We start from the raw sequence: 20668 nt of genomic DNA, 5'->3' as shown, positions 1-20668 counted from the left end.
GGCTAGCTCTCCTTTCATCCTCCCTGAGATAAATCCCGTTTCAATCTCGTGTCACAATATGCCATCCTCTGTCTCTGTCACAGTCAGGCATCTGCTGCTTCCGAGTTTATTCTCCCTCCCTCCCTTGTTGAGAAATTTTAGCTCCTCGCTCACTGTCACTCTTCTCGAATATTCCTTCCTTGGATGATTTCAGATTCTCAGAGGAGGTACTTCAGATACCCTGAGCTCTCATTTCTGGGCCTCCTCTCCACCAGGGATCTTGCCTTCCACCCTGTCTCAGCCATTTGCTCCCCCATCATAGGCCGAAACCTTGTCAGCACTGAGAACCGTCTCCGTTTCAACACCCCGCGCTCCGACCACCACCTCCTGTCTTACCAGCTCACTCCCCGTGGCACTCCACCAGTTCCTGTGACCCTACGGACACGCCATCTTTTCACTGTCCCCCGTTTCCTCTCTGTCGTCACTTCCCCCTTACCCGGTTCAGTTCCATGGGCAGTCGTAACCGCTCCCTTGCTCATACCCTCCATACCCTGGTCTGTGTCTTGTTTTGTAGTTCGTTCTCTCTCCCTGTCTCTCTGGTGAACCACAACCTCGGTTAAATCTAACTGGCTTAGTAAGCTGAACCAGGCCTCGAGGCCGTCGGCTGGCTGATCGGATCTGCCTGGTCCTCTCATTCTCCACTTAGATGTTTGTTTTTATGAAGTGTCTTCTCTCTTCGAACCTCTGTCACCCCCTGCCCCTCCCTTGAATCAGAAGAGAACTTCCAGAATCTCCCACTAACTCATCTACCCACCTGCCAGCATACTTGCCTTCTCTTCTCTCGTTGAGAACGAATGGCTTCTCCCGTGTGCTGTAGATCCCTCCTCTTTAGCCAAGAGCCTTGCTCAAGCCTTCTTCCCTCTGTTGCCTTCTTCATTTCCCTCTGTGCTAGATCATCTGTGCTAGTCAGTAAACAGAGTTGTTGCTCCCATTTAGAGTAAAGAAAAAACCCCTCCAAACTCTCTTTAGAGGTTACTTCCCCTCTAGCCGCTTCTGCATTTTTCTTTATGTTACGGCAGAATTCTTAAGAAAACAAAACAAAACATGTTCACCGACTCTGGTTTCTCCTCGTCTCTTGCTCTCACTGCAGCCAGGCTCCGCTACACCACCAAAGCTGTTCTTACTGATGTCATCCCTGATTTCCATTATGTGACGCCAGGTGGCCGTTTGTCATCTTGCTAAACTTACAAGAAGTAAATGAATACCTAAGAGGTCAAAGTCGAGGTCATAGCTACCATAGTTTACTACTGTGAAGGGACATCTAACTGCTGGTCGTGTGGGATTGGTGAAAAGGATGTAGGAATGGGCAGTGGATTTTAGAGATTCCTTAGAGGTGACCAGCACTTTCTTAGGGATACTACAGGGATATTCTGTAGGTATACGAATGTATTTATCACCCTACTTGCAACATTTTTTTTTTAAACCACAGAAAAGTTTTTGTTCAAAAACTACAGAAAATTAAAAGGTTGCTCTAGTGAGGCCTTGTATTTCCCTTATCTAGATTTACCAACTGTGAACATTCTTTATTACCCACACTTCCCTCTTCTTTCATCATCTGAAAGTAGGCTACAGATAATATGAAACTCATAAACACTTCATCATGTACCTCCTAAGAACAAGGAAACAGGTATTTTTTTTTAAACAGCATGGATTCGTACCAATACCCACAGTTCAAAGCCAGTACCACAGGGTTCTTGCTCACCTTCTTACGTTATACACTTGTATTTCTTTTCTTCTGTAAAACTCCGGATTCCCAGTAATATCCTGTTTTTAATCTCGCTTTAGCTGTGCTGTTGAGAATGGCCTGAAGGGTGGGGCCAGGGCGGAAGCAGGGAGACCATTTGGAGGCTGTTACAGCAATGCAGGTGAATTGTGGTAGCGTGCAGGTATGGGAGTGGTTGGATTATGGAGATGTGCAAATATACTTACGTATGTACAAATATACTTGTATATATTTATGAACACATAAGTATACAAATAATATATTACATAAATATACATAAGATAAATGTACATAAGATATACAAATATACTTACGTATACTTCTGAATACACACGTATTTTTTTAGATTTTAGTTTTCAGATAGTTTCAAACTTAAAGAAAAATTGTAAAAACAGTACAAAGAACTTTTGCATGCCCTTCACACAGACTCTGTTAAATTTTACTGTGTTTGCCCCATTTCTTTCCCTAGAAAGAAAGAGAGAGAGATGTGTTGACCCATTATCTTTAAAGGCTACAGTGTGTATCCCCTCCTCGCAAAACAAGGATATACCTCCTGTATTACTACCACGTACTCCTTCCAGTCAGGAAATAAACATTGCCACATTATCATCCATCTCATGGACGCCATTCAGATTTTGCCATCTGTCTTTTAAAAAAAATTTTTTTTAATGTTTATTTATTTTTGAGAGAGAGAGAGAGAGCATGCACAAGTGGGAGAGGGGCAGAGAGAGAGAGAGGCGGGGAGACCCAGAATCCGAAGCAGGTGGCAGGCTCTGAACTCTCAGGACAGAGCCCAATGCAGGGCTCGAACCCACGAACCGTGAGATCCTGACCTGAGCCAAAGTCAGACGCTTAACCAACTGAGCCACACAGGCACCCTGCCGTCTGTCTTAATAATGGCTTTTTCCTTTCTTGACTGGGATCCTACCTGTAAACACACATCACTTTTACTTGTCAGGTCTCCTTAATGTCCTCCAGTCCATAATGGTTTTTTAGCCTTTTTCTGTCTCTTGTGTCCTTGACAGTCTTAAAGACTACAGGTTTTCTGTTCTCTAAGAGGACTCTAAACCTGGGTCTGTCCGCCGTTCCTCATCACCAGAATCAGGTCATGCACCCATGGCAGGAATGCCGGGAGAGTGATGCTGTGCTCTTCTCAGTGAATCACATTTGGAGGCCCACCATGTTGACTTGTCCCAAGGCGAAGGTCTCCTTGATCACATGGTCAAGTTGGTGTCTGCCGGGTTTCACCGCTGCAAAGTCACTACTTTCCCTTTTGTATTTTTTTTTTTTTTTTTTAATTTTTTTTTCAACGTTTATTCACCTCTGGGACAGAGAGAGACAGAGCATGAATGGGCGAGGGGCAGAGAGAGAGGGAGACACAGAATCAGAAACAGGCTCCAGGCTCCGAGCCGTCAGCCCAGAGCCCGACGCGGGGCTCGAACTCACAGACCGCGAGATCGTGACCTGGCTGAAGTCGGCCACTTAACCGACTGCGCCACCCAGGCACCCCTTTCCCTTTTGTATTTGATTGCTGTTTTGGGGGAGCTAATCAGCCGTGACACCAATCTCCTTTTCCTTGTTAAACCTCCACCTGCCAGCCCTAGTCCCTGCCTGTGTCAGCCAAATGGTGGTTTTGTCTGCATTTACTAATTGACATTGCAGTGTAAGTAAGGACTTTCTCTAGGTATGTATGCGTGTATATATATGTATTTATTTCATTATGACTCCTCTCTTTGATTCAGTGGGTTAAAATCTGATACTCCCTTTTTATTTTGGTGCTCACATTTTCCCCAGTTTGACCAGCGGGAGTCCATTCGTATTAGCTCTTTTACTCTTTTGACTTACTCCAATCATTCTCTGAGAGTTTCCTTATTTTCTGGCATCACAGCATCTTCCATTCTTATCTTGCACTTTCCCTGCTTCAGCTTTGGCATCAGCCATTTCTCCAAGGAGCCCTTTAGTGGACTTCCATTTAGTGGAGGATGGCATTTAGCATCCAAGATCTGAGCACACAGTATGTTCATTGCTACTGAGATATCACTGTTCTGACTTTCAGCCCACAGAACTAGGAAATGTGTGTGTATGTGCGCGCGCGCACACACACGTATAAAAACATCTGCAAGTCTTCTGTGTACATAGATGTTTTAGACATGGGTTCATACTAATACTTCCCCTGCCAGTCCAACATCTTAGGGTTCTTTAAGGCTCTTTCCTTTCCATGTTTGTGAATTGTTTCTTAGATAGTGAGAAACCTGGCCCTGGTTATTTTAGATGTATTCGATCACTTGTTCAGGTGATGAAGGTATTTGTTCAGTGTCGTCATTCTCTTAAACACTCAGGCTGCCTCTTCCATCTGCCTCTTTGTTCTCCCACCTCCTGCCCCATTTCCTTGGCAGCCCCAGCATGCTGCCACCGACACTGGGCCGCCCCCTCTGTCACACCATCCCATTTCCTTGGACGCTGGGCACGTTGCCACAGATGATGACACGTAGAGCCCCATCACGTTCGTTGCCCTGCTTCCTCAGAAGCTGATATCTCAGTGTTGGGAAGGGTACAGAAGAAGAGGAAAGATGGGAGGGGAAGGAAGAATGGGAAGGAAAGGTAGGAAGCCAGATTATGGGTATACAGTTTTAAGACAGAACTGATGGGAGTTGCTGGCGGTTTGAATATGGAGAGTGAAGAAGAGAAGCTGAACAGTGACTCCGAGCAGGGTTTTTGACTTGAGCTCCCAGGAGAATTGAATTGTCGTTGACTGAGATGAGGACAAAGCAATGGGGGATTTGGCGGGGGGTGGTGGTGGTGGTGATCAGGAACTAAGTCTTGGATGTGCTAAGTTTGAGACCTCCAAGAGGAGATGACCCAAGAGGTGTATTGTGTGTGTACATGCATCTTGACGTATGGGCTGGACATGTATATTTGGGAATCCTTGGCATGGAGACGCTGTTTAAAGCCGTGAACTCAGCTGAGATCACAGAGGGAGCGGAATAGATGGAAGAGTTTATGCTAAGCCCCCAGGGACAATTTCACACTAGGAGATGAGGAGGAACCCGCAAGGTAGGGTCAAGCAGTGAAGTGGAAGGAAAACCAGGTGATTGTGGTGATTTGGAAGCCAAGTGAAGCAGATGTTTCAGTTAATATGAAAGCATCAACTCTGTCAAATGTTGCCGATAGGTCAAGACGATGACCTTAAACCTGCCGTTGAATTTAGCAATATGGAGATCATTGGTGACGTTAATAACCATTTGTGTGTGGGAGAGGAGCTTGGTTAATGTAGCCTCCAGAAAGAGTGGGAGAGGAAAATGAGAGACGGCAGGTAGAGAGGACTCTTTCCAGGGTTTCAAGCGCCGTGTAAGGCTCACGGCCACAGTTACCTACTTCTGTGTTTGCGGCTCTGCCGCTGAGTGCGAGGCAGTCCTTTTGTGAGAGTTGTGTGAATAACCTTTCACTATCACTACACACAAAATTTGTTGCTAGGCATTATTTGGGTGTAGGTTGGTGAAACGATTGTGTCATTGGCCGAGTTAATGACAGATGGGCAGTGTTGCTCCTGTACATGTTATAAGTGAGGAAATCCCCAGAGCAGTTTCAGTGGCATGATACTGGGGAGGATAAGTTTGTTTTTGTTTTGAATTTTTTCAGTTTATTTATAATGAGAGAGAGAGAGAGTGAGAGAGGGAGCATGCAAGCAGAGGAGGGAAAGAGGGAGAAAAGAGAATCCCAAGCTCTCATCACAGAGCCCGATGCGGCGCTGTATCCCATGAACCGTGAGATCATGACCTGAGCTGAAATCAAAAGTTGAACACTTAACTAACTGAGCCACCCAGGCGCCCCCTAGGGGGTATAAAAGCAAACTGCGATTTGGAAAACTGAAGTTCTTGAGATTCCAAAAATGTTAGAGAAAGTGGACACTTGACAGGTTGTGTGGTAATCAGCTGCCTTTGGCCTTGTCAGCGCCTTGACCTTTGTCTATAAGAAGTTGCAACTTCGTGTATTGAAGAATATTTTCTATGTCCATAAGTTGCTTGGCTTATAATGAAATCTTTTTTTTTTTTAAATTTATTGCAGTCTTTTAAAAAAAGATTTTGTTTTTAAGTAATCTCTACGCCCCATATGGGGCTTGAACTCATGACCCCAAGAGCAAGAGTCACATGCTCCACTGACTGAATCAGACAGGCGCCCCTATGATGAAATCTTACTAGGAAATTAGAATTAGTTAGATTTGCTGAAATAAATTTAATGGTTTAGACAAGTGAGTCCTTGATTGTTTAGATAGAAAGTTGGTTGCCCCCGCCACTTAAGGCTTGGATGACAAATACATAGTACATACGCTGCCGTAGTCCTCTCTTACCGTCGCTGCTGATCAGCCACAGTGCATTTTCATGCTGAGTCCAGCTGTGGCCTCAGAATTCGTGTTAGTAATGTTCCAGAAAGTTACTACCATTTAGTCCATTGTGACCCGACATAAAACTTGTTAATCCCTGGTGTAAGGACTTCGATCGCAAGATGATAATTATGCGGGAACAACACATAAATTGGAAACAGCTTTGAATTGGTTGTCATTCACACGGCTAGAGTTTATCAGTAATAGTAATGGCTGATGAGGACCCCAACAGAGCTGGGTTACAGCGCTTAGTTCTTTTGTTGAAACGTTGAACTGACAGTTAATCTCTATTCTTTTGTGCGAAGATTCTACTCTGTTTGCTGAATTTGGCTATTTCACAGACACTGATGGCCTGCAGTTGGACGCGACAAAGGAAACTTACGTAAGTATTCACTAGAGGGGAATGACTGAGTAACGTGATATTTAATCTTTAATCACTGCAAGATGGTTTCGGGATGACAGGTTTAGGCCAGTGATTTAAAGTTTAAATAACTTAGTGTTAAGTACGAAAATCAGCAGCCATTTTTTACTCAGTAAATTCAGGATTGTAGAAATTGCATCGATCTTGGCGTGAGAAGACCTGTGTTCTAAGTTTACTTTGGCCCCAGGGTTGGGTGACTTGGAAAAGTCAGTTCACTGCCTACTTTTTGGCTTCTATAGATACTTTGCTGCATAAGGGAAATGATGATGTTAAAGGGTGTACGTGAGTCGTGGGTCCACTCAAGTAGAACTTACTAACTTCCTTTTTAAAAGTTATGTATCCTTAGTGTAGAAAGCTCTCAAACTCAGACACATCCTTAGAAGTCTGTATAAAAGCTATCAGAGCACGTTGAATCCTCAAAAGTATTTTTTTTTTTGTCTTTTTTGTGTTCATACATAGTACGTTGGCCCATGGAGCTCTTATTTTGTCTTATTCTTTAGTGGATGAGGTGCTGTTCACTTGGAAAGTGAACAGAGTGATTTTATATGTACATCAGTGAGGTTGGAGATTTGTTACTTACGTTTTAAGCCCTTATTAACCTGAGTATAAAAATACGTAGTGCTTACTTAGTGAGTTTCTCAGACATTTCTCAAAGAATAATTTAGCAGTTGTTTTAGTATGAATAAGTAGAAGAGAGTAGGATATAGAATTGATTAAAACAATTTTTTTTTTGTTTTTTTTTGAGAGAGAGAGAGAGAGAGAGAGAGAGAGAGAGACACAGAGTGTGAGTAGGGGAGGGGCAGAGAGAGAGAGGAGACACAGAATCTGAAGCAGGCTCCAGGCTCTGAGCTGTTAGCACAGAGCCGGTGTGGGGCTCGAACTCATGAACCGTGAGCTCGTGCTCACGCTTAAGTCAGACGCTTAACTGACCGAGCCACCCAGGTGCCCCCAGGATAGATTTTTAAAAATCAGTATGTGAACTTTTTTTTAAGCTATTTATTTTGAGAGAGAGAGCATGAGTCAGGGAGGGGCAGAAAGAAGGGGAGAGAGAATTCCAATGTGCCCTCAGTACATGAAATTTTAATGGCTTTGCTTACTTTGTGAGGTGTTTTAGAATGTGGTCTCTTGGTGGTGCCTTGGTGGCTCAGTTGGTTAAGCATCTGACTTCAGCTCAGGTCATGATCTCACAGCTCGTGAGTTCAAGCCTCATATTGGGCTTTCTGCTGTCAGCACAGAGCCTGCTTCAGATCCTTTCTCTCTCTCTTGAAGATAAATAAACATTAAAAAAAATTAGAATTTGGTCTCTTGATTACATTGGCTTTATTTGTTTTTAAAAATTTATTTATTTTTGAGACAGAGCAAGAGGGGGATGGGCAGAGAGAGGGAGAGGGAGAAAGAATCCCAAGCAGGCTTCATGCTGTCAGTGCAGACCCCGACGTGGGGCTTGAACTCATGAACTGTGAGATCATCACCTGAGCCTAAATCAAGAGTTGGTCACCCAACTGACTGAGCCACCCAGGAGCCCCTAAATTGGCTTTAAATATTGGGCGGTTGCCAAAGCAACTGATATTCTTTTACAGCCTCTACAGCTAAAACCATCAAGAAACACTGTCGTAAATTTGAAAGGTTCAGGGATATATGGTTCTCATTTTATACCATTCTTACCTTCCACAAGGCATTCAGTCTTTCAGTTCCATGGTATTTCTAGTATCATGTGAAGGGGTTGGATTAGATGGTTTCTGAGGGCCCTTTCTACCTTTAAAATTGTGTCATTTTTCTTTCACACATTAGTAGATTTTTCCATGAGAAGTCATTGAAAAGCCAGAATAGAGAGGTATAGATATGTTTCACTTTACATAAAATAGGCCTGTTAAGTTTGCAACCAGATAGAATTCTTAGGCTGTAAAAAGTATTTGACTTTTTTGGCTGAAGACTGAGAGAAGCATCTCCGAAGTAGGTCACGTCCACTATTATATGTTTAAAAACTATTATATGTTTAAAAACTACTGTAGCACTCAGGTAGGCTTTGTTGTTTAATTTACTTATGCCAACAAAGTTTAAGGATGTTTTTGGTTGCTGAAAGTATGAGGTTGCTTAGTTTCATGATGTGTAGATTCAAATAAGAGAAAAAAGCAAAGGGGATTGATTTAAAAAATGATTGTTTCATGACTTAAGTAGCTTTTTCTTTCTTTTCACATGAACTTCCATACATTCTTTTTATATAACTTGCACCAATATTCACTTAGTTAAGGGCAGTGTGATAAAACTGTTTTCCTTCTCTCTTTTTTAAAAAAAAATTTGTTTTTTTTAACGTTTACTCATTTTTGAGAGAGAGAGAGCGAGAGAGAGAGACAACGTGAGCGGGGTGGGGCAGAGAGAGGGAGACACAGAATCCAAAGCAGGCTCCAGGCCCTGAGCTGTCAGCACAGAGCCCAACGTGGGGCTCGAACCCATGAACCGGGAGATCATGACCTGAGCCAAAGTCAGATGCTCAACCAACTGAGCCAGCCAGGCACCCCACCTTCTCTCCTTTTGTTCTCAATAAAAATAAACCACAAAGTAGACGTTGTGAAATACTATGATTTTAGAAATTGTTGCCAAATGGTTGTTAATAATTAAGAGATTAATCTTTATTTTTTGCCTGAGGCTTTCTTTACTGTTGCGGTTTTATTATCTGTCACATTAAGTTAATATTAACTGCCTTGAACTTTGTAGTACTATTTATATATTGCTTACTTCTGTTTTTGTCTCCATAACCCTAGACACTTAAGATAATAGTACTGTCTTGATCTCAAACACCTGTGAGGGCTCTGAAATCATGTGACAGTTCTTTATGTATAATAATATAAGATGGCTATTCAGATGATCCAGAATATGCTTATATTTAAGTAAGAAACATTGTCATCTGAATGAAAAAAAAAAAACTTTAAGAGTCCCTCTAAGAAGTGTATTGACTTCTATTTTGAGAAACCTAGTTTTATCTTCTAGGATTAAAAAAAAAATTAGAAATTTTATTTTAGAAGTTTGAAAAGGTACTGTATAGTAGAAAAAAGAAAATTGTCCATTTTTCTGTGGATCTCTTCTTGCTTACATAACCATTTTAATATTTGATATAATTGAAGATTCAGCTGAAGTCTCGTTATGAAGTTGGGTAGTAGCAGTTATATTATTTATGGCCAATTGTGTCTGAGGTTTGATTTCTAGATCTTTTTATTCTTCTAATATCCTTTTGCTGATATCCTTTTCCTGAAACCTACAGGAAAATAATTTTGATACTCTTGATTTTGACTTGGATTTGATGCCTTGGGAGACAGGCATTTTGGACATCAACAACCAGTTCTATACAGGTAATGGTGTATTTCACTGGTAAATATTTTAAACAGATCCATTTTATTTTGTAGTTTGGTAACAGTCAATACTAGGTGGGGTTACTGGGCTACTTTGATGGGTCAAAAATTCCAGGGACTATATATTCTACTTTTGATGTGGCAGGGCACATATAAGTTTCTTGCCAGAACGGATATAAAGAATTTCATGTTATGTTTTAGTCACATAATGAATTGAGAATTCATACCCAAAATCTTGATTTTGGATTATATACAATATCTCTGTAAGAGGTTAGCCTCTCTGAGAACCAGACAGAATTTAGGGAATCAAAGAGAAGAAGCTTGGGGTTACCCGAACTTGGGAAGTTGGTGTAGGGGTCCCATGCGTCTGATACACATGCTTCTGTGGAAGGGGCACCCCCCCTGGCTGATGCTAGTATCTTTAAAGAACCCTGTGAAAGTACGTTTGGGATGTGCTCAGAGAGGCTGGGACCCGGAGGAAACGGTCACTTCTGGGATGAAGCTGACGGGAGGAGGAAGAAACCCCCTTCTCCCCTCTCTTCCCTTTAGCGTCCTTCGGGTATCTCCCACTGATGGGGCCTAAAAGGGAGCCAGCTGGGACATGTCTTAATAATGTGCGTCGCAGACTATAAATAGGAGGTAGACTTAGCGCGGAGAGATAGTGAGTCAGTCAGTCACCCGCACATCCTCCCATCCAAATTGCAGTCCTCCCCACCCCTGCATGTCCCAGTCCCTCATTTTATATATTCCTGTGTCTTGCTCAATACCTGTCTTCCCTCAAAGAATATGGGCCACCCAAGGCCGGTGTTCTGGTTACTATTGTCAGGTAGCAAACTACTCTAGAACTTTGTGGCTTAAAACAACAACCGTTTTATTATGCTCCCAGGATCAGTGAGTCAGGACAGGGTACGCCAAGGGTGGCTTTTTTCCGCCGTGTGATGTCCAGACCGCAACTGGGAAGATTGAAAGGCTGGAGTAGCGTGAAAGTTGGGGGCTAGAATTACCTTAATATCTCTTCACTCACGTTATCTCTTGCCTGGCCCGAATGGCTTGATGCCCAGGAGTGTCAGAGCACCTGCACCTGGTCTTTCTGTGCGGCTGAGCTTGCTCTCAGCTTGGTGGTCTCACGCAGCCAGCCTTCAGAGGCTCCGATCTAAGTGTTCCAGCACGCAGAGTAGAAGCTGCGTTTGCCTAACGTCTCCCGGCCTTGGAATCCATGGAGCGTGACTTCTATACTCTGTTGATGGAAGGAGTCCTAAGACCCCCTTGCTTCAAACGGAGGGAAACAGATGCTGCTTCTCACTGGGGAAGGGCAAGATCACATTACAGATTAGGAGGGATGGTAGAGATTTTGCAGCTAACTCTGGACGGTGCAGTCTGTTGCAGGGATGTGCCCTCTCTCATTCCCACCCTGTCGCAGACTTGACACCCAGGAACGTGGCCTCGGCTGTAGTTGCTCGAAAGATGTGAACAGTATGTGCCATTTAATCGTACTGCCACGAGTGTTTTCCAAAATACTTGTGGCCGATTTCCTATACTTCGAAAAGTGATTTTTGGACGAACCTGTAATGTTTTGCATATGGTATAATATTCCGAAGGTCTGACAAGTCTGTATGGTAGAAAGATGTCTCCTTCAGCTGCCGTTCCTCAGCCAGCTCGTTCTCCCCAGAGACAACCACAGTTACCGATGTGTTCATGTTTATCCTTCCAGAGAACTAGTGCACCTGAGGGAAGATACATACATATGCACGTATATCATTTATTATACAAATGGTAGCCTACTCGATTCACTGTTTTCTGCATCTTGAATTTACATTCGATGATGTGTTTTGGTGACCTTAGCTTCAATGTGATTGGATTTTAAGAGTAGATTTTACCTTCTTTCCTCCTAACTGTATTCTGAGTTTGTATGGTGCAGCGGGAAAATTTTTACTCCATGTTTCTCCGTTAAAGGCATTAAGGCAGAGCCTCAGCCACCTTCTCCAGCCTCTTCGAGTTGTTCAGTCTCCTCTCCTCAGTCCGTGGACTCTTGTTCTTCAACCCAGCACGTTCCTGTAAGTAGACAGTCTTTTACTGTGATTTTTTAAAAAAATTTTTTTGAAGTTTTTTAAAAATTTATTTTTGAGAGGGGCGCCTGGGTGGCGCAGTTGGTTAAGCGTCCGACTTCAGCCAGGTCACGATCTCGCGGTCCGTGAGTTCGAGCCCCGCATCAGGCTCTGGGCTGATGGCTCAGAGCCTGGAGCCTGTTTCCAATTCTGTGTCTCCCTCTCTCTCTGCCCCTCCCCCGTTCATGCTCTGTCTCTCTCTGTCCCAAAAATAAATAAACGTTGAAAAAAAAAAATTAAAAAAAAAAAAAATAAATAAAATAAAATTTATTTTTGAGAGACAGAGACAGAGTGCAAGTGGGGGAGGGGCAGAGAGAGGGAGACACAGAATCTGAAGCAGGCTTCAGGCTCTGAGCTGTCAGCACAGAGCCTGACGCGGGGCTCGAACTCACACACCGCGAGATCATGACCTAAGCTGAAGTCAGACGCTTAACCGACTGAGCCACCCCAGGCGCCCCCTTTTATGGTGATTTTACAGTGATTTTGATTATAATGCTGTCTGGGAATTCTGCATGTGGAAGAGGCAGTTAACATTTATTAAATGCTACTGTGAATCTTATTATCTCCTTTAATCCTGAGGGAATGGAGTCTCGAGGAAGGGCCTTGGGAGGGCAATAAATTCTTTGTCTCTTTGGTTTTGCCCTCCTTCCCCTATGTTCTTGCCTTCATGATTTCATTTTCTTTGCACTTTACCAGTATCCAGTATTTTTTTTTTGTTTGTTTATTGGCTTACTGTCTTTTCTCCCTGGTGCCCTCTCTCCTGCCTGTTAGAATATACATTCTTTGAGGACAGGGAAGGCTCTAAGATGGTCTGTTTTTGTAATGCTTTGGTCATAGAACCTAGAATGGATTTTTTTTTTTAATTTTTTTTTAATGTTTTATTTTTGAGAGAGAAAGATAGAGAGCGAGCAATCAAGCAGGTGAGGGGCAGACAGAGGGAGACACAGAATCCGAAGCAGGCTCCAGGCTCTGAGCTGTTAGCACAGAGCCCGACGTGGGGCTCGAACTCAAAAAACCGTGAGATCATAACCTGAGCCGAAGTCCGACACTCAGCCGACTGAGCCCCCCAGGTGCCCCATAGTTTTTGTTTTTTTGTTTTTTTGGTTTTTTTTGATGTTAAGAAAGTATCCCTCTAATTCTTGTGTTTTAGGACTTTTATGAGGAATACTTGCTGAATGTTATGCGATAACCTTTTAAGCATCTAAGGCCATGAAGATAATCGTATCCTCTTGTGTTGTTATCTTGTACTCTTTGGTTTCTCCCAGATACACTCTGAAGTACTGTAAGGTTCATAGAGCCCAGTGTGTGGCTGGGGCTGAGTAGTTGTTGAGGATCAGTGAGCGACACAGATCTCATTCTCACCGGCATGACTGGGAATGACCATTTCTCCCCTATTTTCTCCAGGTCATTTTAACTTCTTTTCTTCTGATCGAAAAATAACAAAACAACAAAAAAGATTTTTAAAAAAAAACGTGCCTTTAGCTGCCATTTGCATTTTTTTCATTGAAGTGGCTGTTCCTGTCCTTGTCTATCTTGGGCAGATATGTGCCCCAGTATTTATCTTTTAACTTTACTTATGGTCTATTTTTTTTTTTTTATTATCTATTTATTAAAAAAAATTTTTTTTTAATGTTTATTTATTTTTGAGACAGAGGGAGTGCGAGTGGGGGAGGGGCAGAGAGAGAGGGAGACACAGAATCTGAAACAGGCTCCAGGCTCCGAGCTGTCAGCACAGAGCCCGATGTGGGGCTCGAACCCACAAACTGGGAGATCATGACCCGAGCCGAAGTCAGGCACTCAACGGACTGAGCCCCCCAGGCGCCCCTGGTCTATTTTTTATTATAAAATATTTTAATTACTGTTTGTTCAAATTTCTTTCTTCTTCCTTTATGGCTTCTGGGTTTTTGTTGTTGTTGTTGTTTTAAATTAAGGGAGCCTATGTTATGCTTAGAGTAAACGAATATTCTCTTAATTAAAAAAAAATATTTTTTTAAGTTTATTTATTTATTTTTGAGAGAGAGAGAGAGGGAATATCCCAAGCAGACTCCACGCCTCCAGTGTAGAGCCCAGTGCGGAGCTCGAACCCACGAACCGTGAAATCATGACCCAAGCCGAAATCAAGTCAGGTGCTCAACCTGCTGAGGCACCCAGGCGCCCCTGTCAATTTTCCTTTTAATACTCTTACAGAGTATTTTGAAGATGGTATGATGTATTTATGTATGTCTATTCTATTATTATATGTAACATCTTTTTCTCTCAAAATAGAAATGCTACTTTTATCCTATGTTAAATTTCCGTATGCCAACAAAATGAGACAGATCCGCTAAATGTTAAGACTTGGAAAATGTTATCTTTGTACATCTCTGTATTACCAATTCATCCATTAAATAAAATAGCCCTGTTCCTTTCAGTGTTTGTCTTTCTTTCAAAACATGTGGGACAAAGACGGCATTAATAAATAAAGAATAAAAATTAGTAAGAACTATTTGTTTTGAGTTTCTTGTAAGACTGAATAGGAGATTGGGGGAAAAGGATATTGGCATTTTCACCATAGACTTATCATATACTAAATGTTTGTATAGCTAGGAACCAAATACATACCAAGCTTGTGGGAGGAAACGTAGAAGCAGATCAGTGATTCCCATCTTTAATATGAGAGGAATAACATAGAATACTCTGCAGTTCGGGTTATTTTTCCCTAGGATTGATGGATAATGCTTATTTATCCAGACTCTTAGTACTTAGTATACGAAGTTTCAAATATATTACACCTTTGCCTTGAAGTTGTCCTGAAGCGTTTATCTGCTTATGTATGGATCTCGCCCCTCTAAGCAATTTCTGCTCAAGGACTGTACGCTTCTGCATGAATCTGTTTGTGTTTCATGTTGCTACAGGAGGAGTTGGATTTGTCTTCTGCTTCCCAGATGTCTCCCCTTTCCTTGTACGGTGAAAGCTCTCATAGTCCCTCCTCAGCAGAGCCACTGAAAGAAGATAAGCCCAGCATTGGCCCTAGGAGCAGAGTTGGTATGACTCCATGTCCTAACTTGGACTGAGCTTAGGTTCCGTTTTTAAAAAGAAAACGTTGGATTAAGTTCATGTTTAGTAAGCTGGGTTTTTGGTTTTAAAAGAGTGGACCTGTTTTGTTTGTTATGGTTAGTTAATGTGGAGAGGAAAGGCAGGGGATCATCTTCTTTGGTGCTTTTGTCTTTATAGGTGAAAAATGCTTTGAAGTAGAAGTAGGCCCCATCATTTTCAAGAGAGAATGCAAAGATTCGGTTAGATATTGATTGTGAGGGCCATTTAGTTGTGACATTTATTACCTCTTAATCTTTAGGCTTTATTCAGTGATTTTAGCTGTTCTCCTTTACCAGTTCATATATCCCCTTCCCAACGCTGCAGCTTGGTCACAAAGGAAGATCTCACTACTTATATATATATATATATATATTTTTTTTTTTAACGTTTATTTATTTTTGAGACAGAGAGAGACAGAGCATGAACGTGGGAGGGGCAGAGAGAGAGGGAGACACAGAATCTGAAACAGGCTCCAGGCTCTGAGCCGTCAGCCCAGAGCCCGACACGGGGCTCAAACTCACAGACTGCGAGATCGTGACCTGAGCCGAAGTCGGCCACTTAACCGACTGAGCCACCCAGGCGCCCCTAATTTTTTTTTTTTAATGTTTATTTATTTCTGAGATAGAGACAGAGCATGAGTGGGGGGAGGGGTAGAGAGAGAGAGAGGGAGAGGGAAACAATCTGAAGCAGGCTCCAGGCTCCGAGCTGTCAGCACAGACCCCGACGCGGGGCTCAAACTCACAAACTCTGAGATCATGACCCGAGCCGAGGTTGGTCGCTCAACCAACTCAGCCACCCAGGCGCCCCTCTCGCTATTTATAAAATAAATAAGTCATGGAGATGTCGTGTATAGCATGGTGACTGTAGTTAATAATACTGTGTTGCATATTAGAAAATTGCTAAGAGATTACATCTTAAGGATTATCATCCTGGGGCGCCTGGGTGGCGCAGTCGGTTGAGCGTCCGACTTCAGCCAGGTCACGATCTCGCGGTCCGGGAGTTCGAGCCCCGCGTCGGGCTCTGGGCTGATGGCTCAGAGCCTGGAGCCTGTTTCAGATTCTGTGTCTCCCTCTCTCTCTGCCCCTCCCCGGTTCATACTCTGTCTCTCTCTGTCCCAAAAATAAATAAACGTTGAAAAAAAAAAGAATTATCATCCTAAAAATTGTAACTGTGCTAACGTGGTAATTCGACTTACTGTGATGATCATTACATGATACAAATACCGAATCATGTCGTACACCTGAAATTAATATAAGGTTATATATCAATTGTACCTGAAAAGAAAAGGGGAAGACCTCAGATTAAGGACCTTTCTTGAGTCCAGTAAGATCTAGAGTGGCTATGCTTAAACTCCAGTTGAGGATACTTACTAAGAAGTCAAGATAATGTGTAGAAAAAGGTGTATAATGGAAGCTGTGTTCTGGGAATTGCTTTCAGATTGATTTGTGATTTGTTTGGATTTTCTCCAGCAAATGGAATGACTCCAAAGAAAAAAATTCAGATGACTTCAAAACCTTCAATTCAGCCCAAGCCTTTAATACTTCCAGCAGCACCCAAGACTCAGACAAACTCCAGCGTTCCAGCAAAAACCATCATAATTCAGACACTGCCAACACTGATGCCATTGGCAAAGCAGCAACCAATTATCAGCATACATCCTGCACCCGCTAAAGGTACCTGAGTAGAATCTGAGGTTGCGTGTGTTTAAGTGATGGGCACTAAGGTTGCGTCATGTCGTTTGTTTTATCTTGGGTTATAATTTCTGAGCACACGCTGAGTGCCAGGAATTGTCCTTGGTTTTGAGGATTCGCAGAGATAACTAATACGTGGTTCCTATCGTAACAAGGGAGATAGCTCTCCAGATGAGTTATGTTTGATACGTCTTTTTTCTTACAGTTTTAGTTAGGAAAATAACTGTCAGGCTTGTGATTTTGTATAGCCACTTGTAATGAAGAAGAAGATCTGGGAAACTTCCTTGGTATCATTTCATCTTGAGGTTTTTGTGTCTATGAACTCTTGTTTTTTGTTTTAAACTTTTTTTTAATGTTTATTTTTGAGAGAGAGGGACAGAAAAAGAAAGTGCACACGAGCAGGGGAGGGACAGAGAGAAAGAGGGACAGAGGATCCAGATCAGGCTCTGCGCTGGCAGCAGAGAGCCCGATGTGGGACTTGAACTCACAAACCATGAGATCATGAAGTCAGATGCTTAACCGACTGAGCCACCCAGACACCCCTGAACTCTTGTTTTTAAGACAGGTCAGCATGTAAAATAACATTACAGGTCTAATAGGTGAGTTTTGGCAAAAGGATCAGGCTCTTAGTCTCTGCAGAGGCAACATGGTTTGGTAAACATGATTGTGAGTAGGGACATTAGAAAGGAATCTGGGGGCGCCTGGGTGGCTCAGTCGCTTGGGTGTCGGACTTCGGCTCAGGTCGTGATCTCACGGTTTGTGAGTTTGAGCCCCGCATCGGGCTCGGTGCTGACAGCTCGGAGCCTGGAGCCTGGAGCCTGCTTTGGATTCTGTGTCTTCTCCTCTCTCTGCCCCTCCCCCACTTGTCCTCTGTCTCTATCAAAAATAAATAAATGTAAAAAAAATAAAATAAAATAAGAAAAAAAGACAAGAATCTGAATGCTTGTCTTCATGTAGTTAAGAATGTGTGTGTTTCTATATTTTATCCACCAGATGGCCTCACATACTTGATTCTGCAGGAATTACATCTAGCATTGCAAGAAGTTATTGAGAGAAGTTCATGTTTGAGGATTTGGTAACTGCAGATATAGGAATCATTTGCACATGGAGATGTCTTAGGCAGATTGCCTATCACTCTCTTCATATTGCTATGTGCACACAAGAGTAAAGGAAAACTTGTTTATCGTTCTTTCCCTGAATTTAGGACTAGGTCTTAATGGGGCATGGGTTATAAACAAACCACCATTGTTACACTTGTCTTTATGGCGCTGTTCCCAGCTCTGGGTTGTTCATTCACTTCTTTGGAGCAAGAAGAGCAAGTTTTAATGAGAGCAAAGGTCATAAATTTGATTTCTAGTTAATTTGTTAGTTTTGTTCTATTCCAAGGTCGTGAACAATAGGACATTGACAAAGAGGAGAACCAGGTGGGGACTGGACAAGCCAGTGAAAAATCCATCAATCTGTACCAACCCCCCCCCCCCCCCCCCCCCCCCCGACAAACCTGAGATACCTGTGCTTTCAGTGCAGGGTCAGAACTGCTGCCTTTATCGTGGGAAAAATAGTGGTCCTACAGAATGGGTGTGCTTGTGGTGTGTGAATGGATGTAAAGTGTTCATGAACTCCTTGAAATAAGATGTAAGATTTATTGTATATGTGGATTTTTCAAGGAGTAGTCTCCAAAACTTTTATCGGGATTTCAGAAGGGTCTGTATCTTCCCAAAGGCTAAGAATTTAAACTTGTGAAGAACCTCGTTATAGTTCCTGTAATGTATTAAAACACTAGTATACAAAGCAACACTTGACATTATTATGACAAGTGTGTAAAGCAAAGGGTATTGCTAAGAATTTGCTCTTAGCAGATCATGCTTGAGTGATAGAAGACAAACTGTTCTTTTCTGAGCAGGTTATCAGGTTCAGAAACCTGAATCACACATTATTCAGAATGTCAGTGCCTTCCCATTATCTGAAGATAGTACTTACGTTTGGGGAGCAGGTGCTAATATAAGGTGCTTGTCTGTTTTTGTAGTACAGTCTAGAGAGTTGGTATTATTAAAACATACAGATTTAAGTATGTCTTCCATTTATTTGAAATAGGTAGAGGGGAAATACAGGAAAGGCATTTTACAGGTAATCAACATAAGTATCAGCAGTAAATATTTTACTATTAAAAGAGAAGTAATTCTTATAGGATTAAGTTCAGATTCTCTCACTTGGAAGTTAAGCGCACCATGGTTTGGCTCTAGTTTCGTTTTCTAACTTTACATTATAATCACTCCTTTTTATAAACCCAACTTCCTCTTCTAGCCTGATGAATCTGGCCGCTGTCCCTTGAATTCTCATGTTTTCCCTAGTTTCTTGGCTCAGACCGTTCTGTCTGCCTGGAACAATTTCTGCCCCTAAGTCCGCTAAGACTGTTAGGAGGAGTGCAGGTGAGGGCTGGTGAAAGCCTGCTGTATCAGTGAGAATGGAGATCCAGGATAGAGAGTGCGAGTATGGAAAAGTGCAGAATCACAGGCTTGGTGATTGGATGGTTTGGAAGGGGAATGAAGGATAGAGCGGAATGTATCCTGTTTTGGGCTTTTTTTTTTTTTTTTAATTTTTTAATGTTTATTCATTTTTGATAGAGTGCAAGCAGGGGAGGCGCAGAGAGAGAGGGAGACACAGAATCCGAAGCAGGCTCCAGGCTCTGAGCTGTCAGCGCAGAGCCCGATGCGGGGCTCGAACCCACGAACTGCGAGATCATGACGTGGGCTGAAGTCGGACGCTCAACCGATTGAGCCACCCAAGCACCCCCTGTCTTGGGCTTTTTGAGTGGATGATAGCGCTAGTCATTGAAACGGACGATGGAAGTGATATAACTTGCCCCAGGTCATTCTGCTCAGGAGAGGTAGAGTCAGAACCTGGGCCCAGGGGGTCTGGCTCACGGCCTGTAATTAGTCACCATACTACTTTGTTGCCGCTAAAAGAACGCAGAGATGTGCCCCTTGATCTCAACAATTCTAATTGGGAGTTAACACATTTATGTAAACAGTTAAATAGCAGCCACTATGAGAACTAATGAATTAATAATACATGCAGTACCCTTCATGGAAGCTATTATTATACAGAAATGGCAGTTAATAACAGCCAACATTGAGGTTCTTTCTGTGTGGCAGACACTGTTATAAGTGTTTCAGTGCATTATCTTGTTGAATCCTTACATCAGCTCTGTGAGGATAGGGACTATTATTATCTTCATTTCACAGAGGAGAAAATTAAGACACAGAGAAATTATTTACCCCAGGTCGCATAGCTGTCCTATTTTAGACAAGGTAGGCATTCAGCAATGCTGGATACATAGTTTGAAGCCTTTGAAGAAGATTGACAAGAAAGAACTATTACAATCGATGAGTCATACATAGAAGCATTTAGCATTGAATCTAGCCATGTTCTGTTAAGGGGGATTTGCGTGTAATGCCTAAGAGGATTTTGAGCAGGCTGAAAGGGATAAACAGCCTTTTGGTATGTCCTTTTGGACCGTTTCCACGCTAGGAACAGCCGTCACTATGTTCAGCTGCTAACTGAGGCCCAGAACAGTTCTTTGCATTACATTTTACGATCTGTGAGCACCTTCGGGTCCCTGTTTAGCAAGTCACTCTGAGTTTTTCTTGAACACGTTGTATTAGAAATTTCTCCCCATTCAGTCTTGAGACCCAAGCAGGCCTGGAGTACTTAGAGGATCCTCGGTTTAGATGCTAGCTGATTTGGGGATAGTTGTGTACCCTGGGATGAGAGGGCTTGACGTGCGTTACAGAAAACAGGAGGCGGCGGTGGCCTGGTTGGACTCGGAGCCACATTCGGTCCACAGACCTTGCCTCAGTGGTGCTCTGTCTCCCTCACTCCATGA

At 42.7% G+C, this 20668-nt stretch overlaps 1 protein-coding gene and 1 non-coding gene across 3 annotated transcripts in view; one reads left to right on the top strand and one right to left on the bottom strand.

The window, feature by feature from the left end:
- ATF6 (activating transcription factor 6) overlaps positions 1–20668 on the top strand; it is a 205599-nt gene that overhangs the window by 5029 nt on the left and 179902 nt on the right. For both annotated transcript variants that reach the window (XM_043567583.1, XM_043567582.1), the window contains exons 3-7: positions 6449–6525; positions 9824–9911; positions 11865–11965; positions 14911–15040; positions 16561–16764. In XM_043567583.1, coding sequence (XP_043423518.1) covers positions 6449–6525; positions 9824–9911; positions 11865–11965; positions 14911–15040; positions 16561–16764 — 600 coding nt within the window. The remainder of the gene's footprint in view (positions 1–6448; positions 6526–9823; positions 9912–11864; positions 11966–14910; positions 15041–16560; positions 16765–20668) is intronic.
- Positions 8994–9078, bottom strand: TRNAQ-UUG. The gene has a single exon. It is a non-coding gene; the product is annotated as a tRNA-Gln (tRNA).

Source organism: Prionailurus bengalensis, chromosome E4, assembly GCF_016509475.1.
Source record: "Prionailurus bengalensis isolate Pbe53 chromosome E4, Fcat_Pben_1.1_paternal_pri, whole genome shotgun sequence".
Lineage (NCBI taxonomy): Eukaryota > Metazoa > Chordata > Mammalia > Carnivora > Felidae > Prionailurus > Prionailurus bengalensis.
Note: the sequence above shows the minus strand (reverse complement) of the source record. Positions and strands in the feature narration are given on the sequence as shown.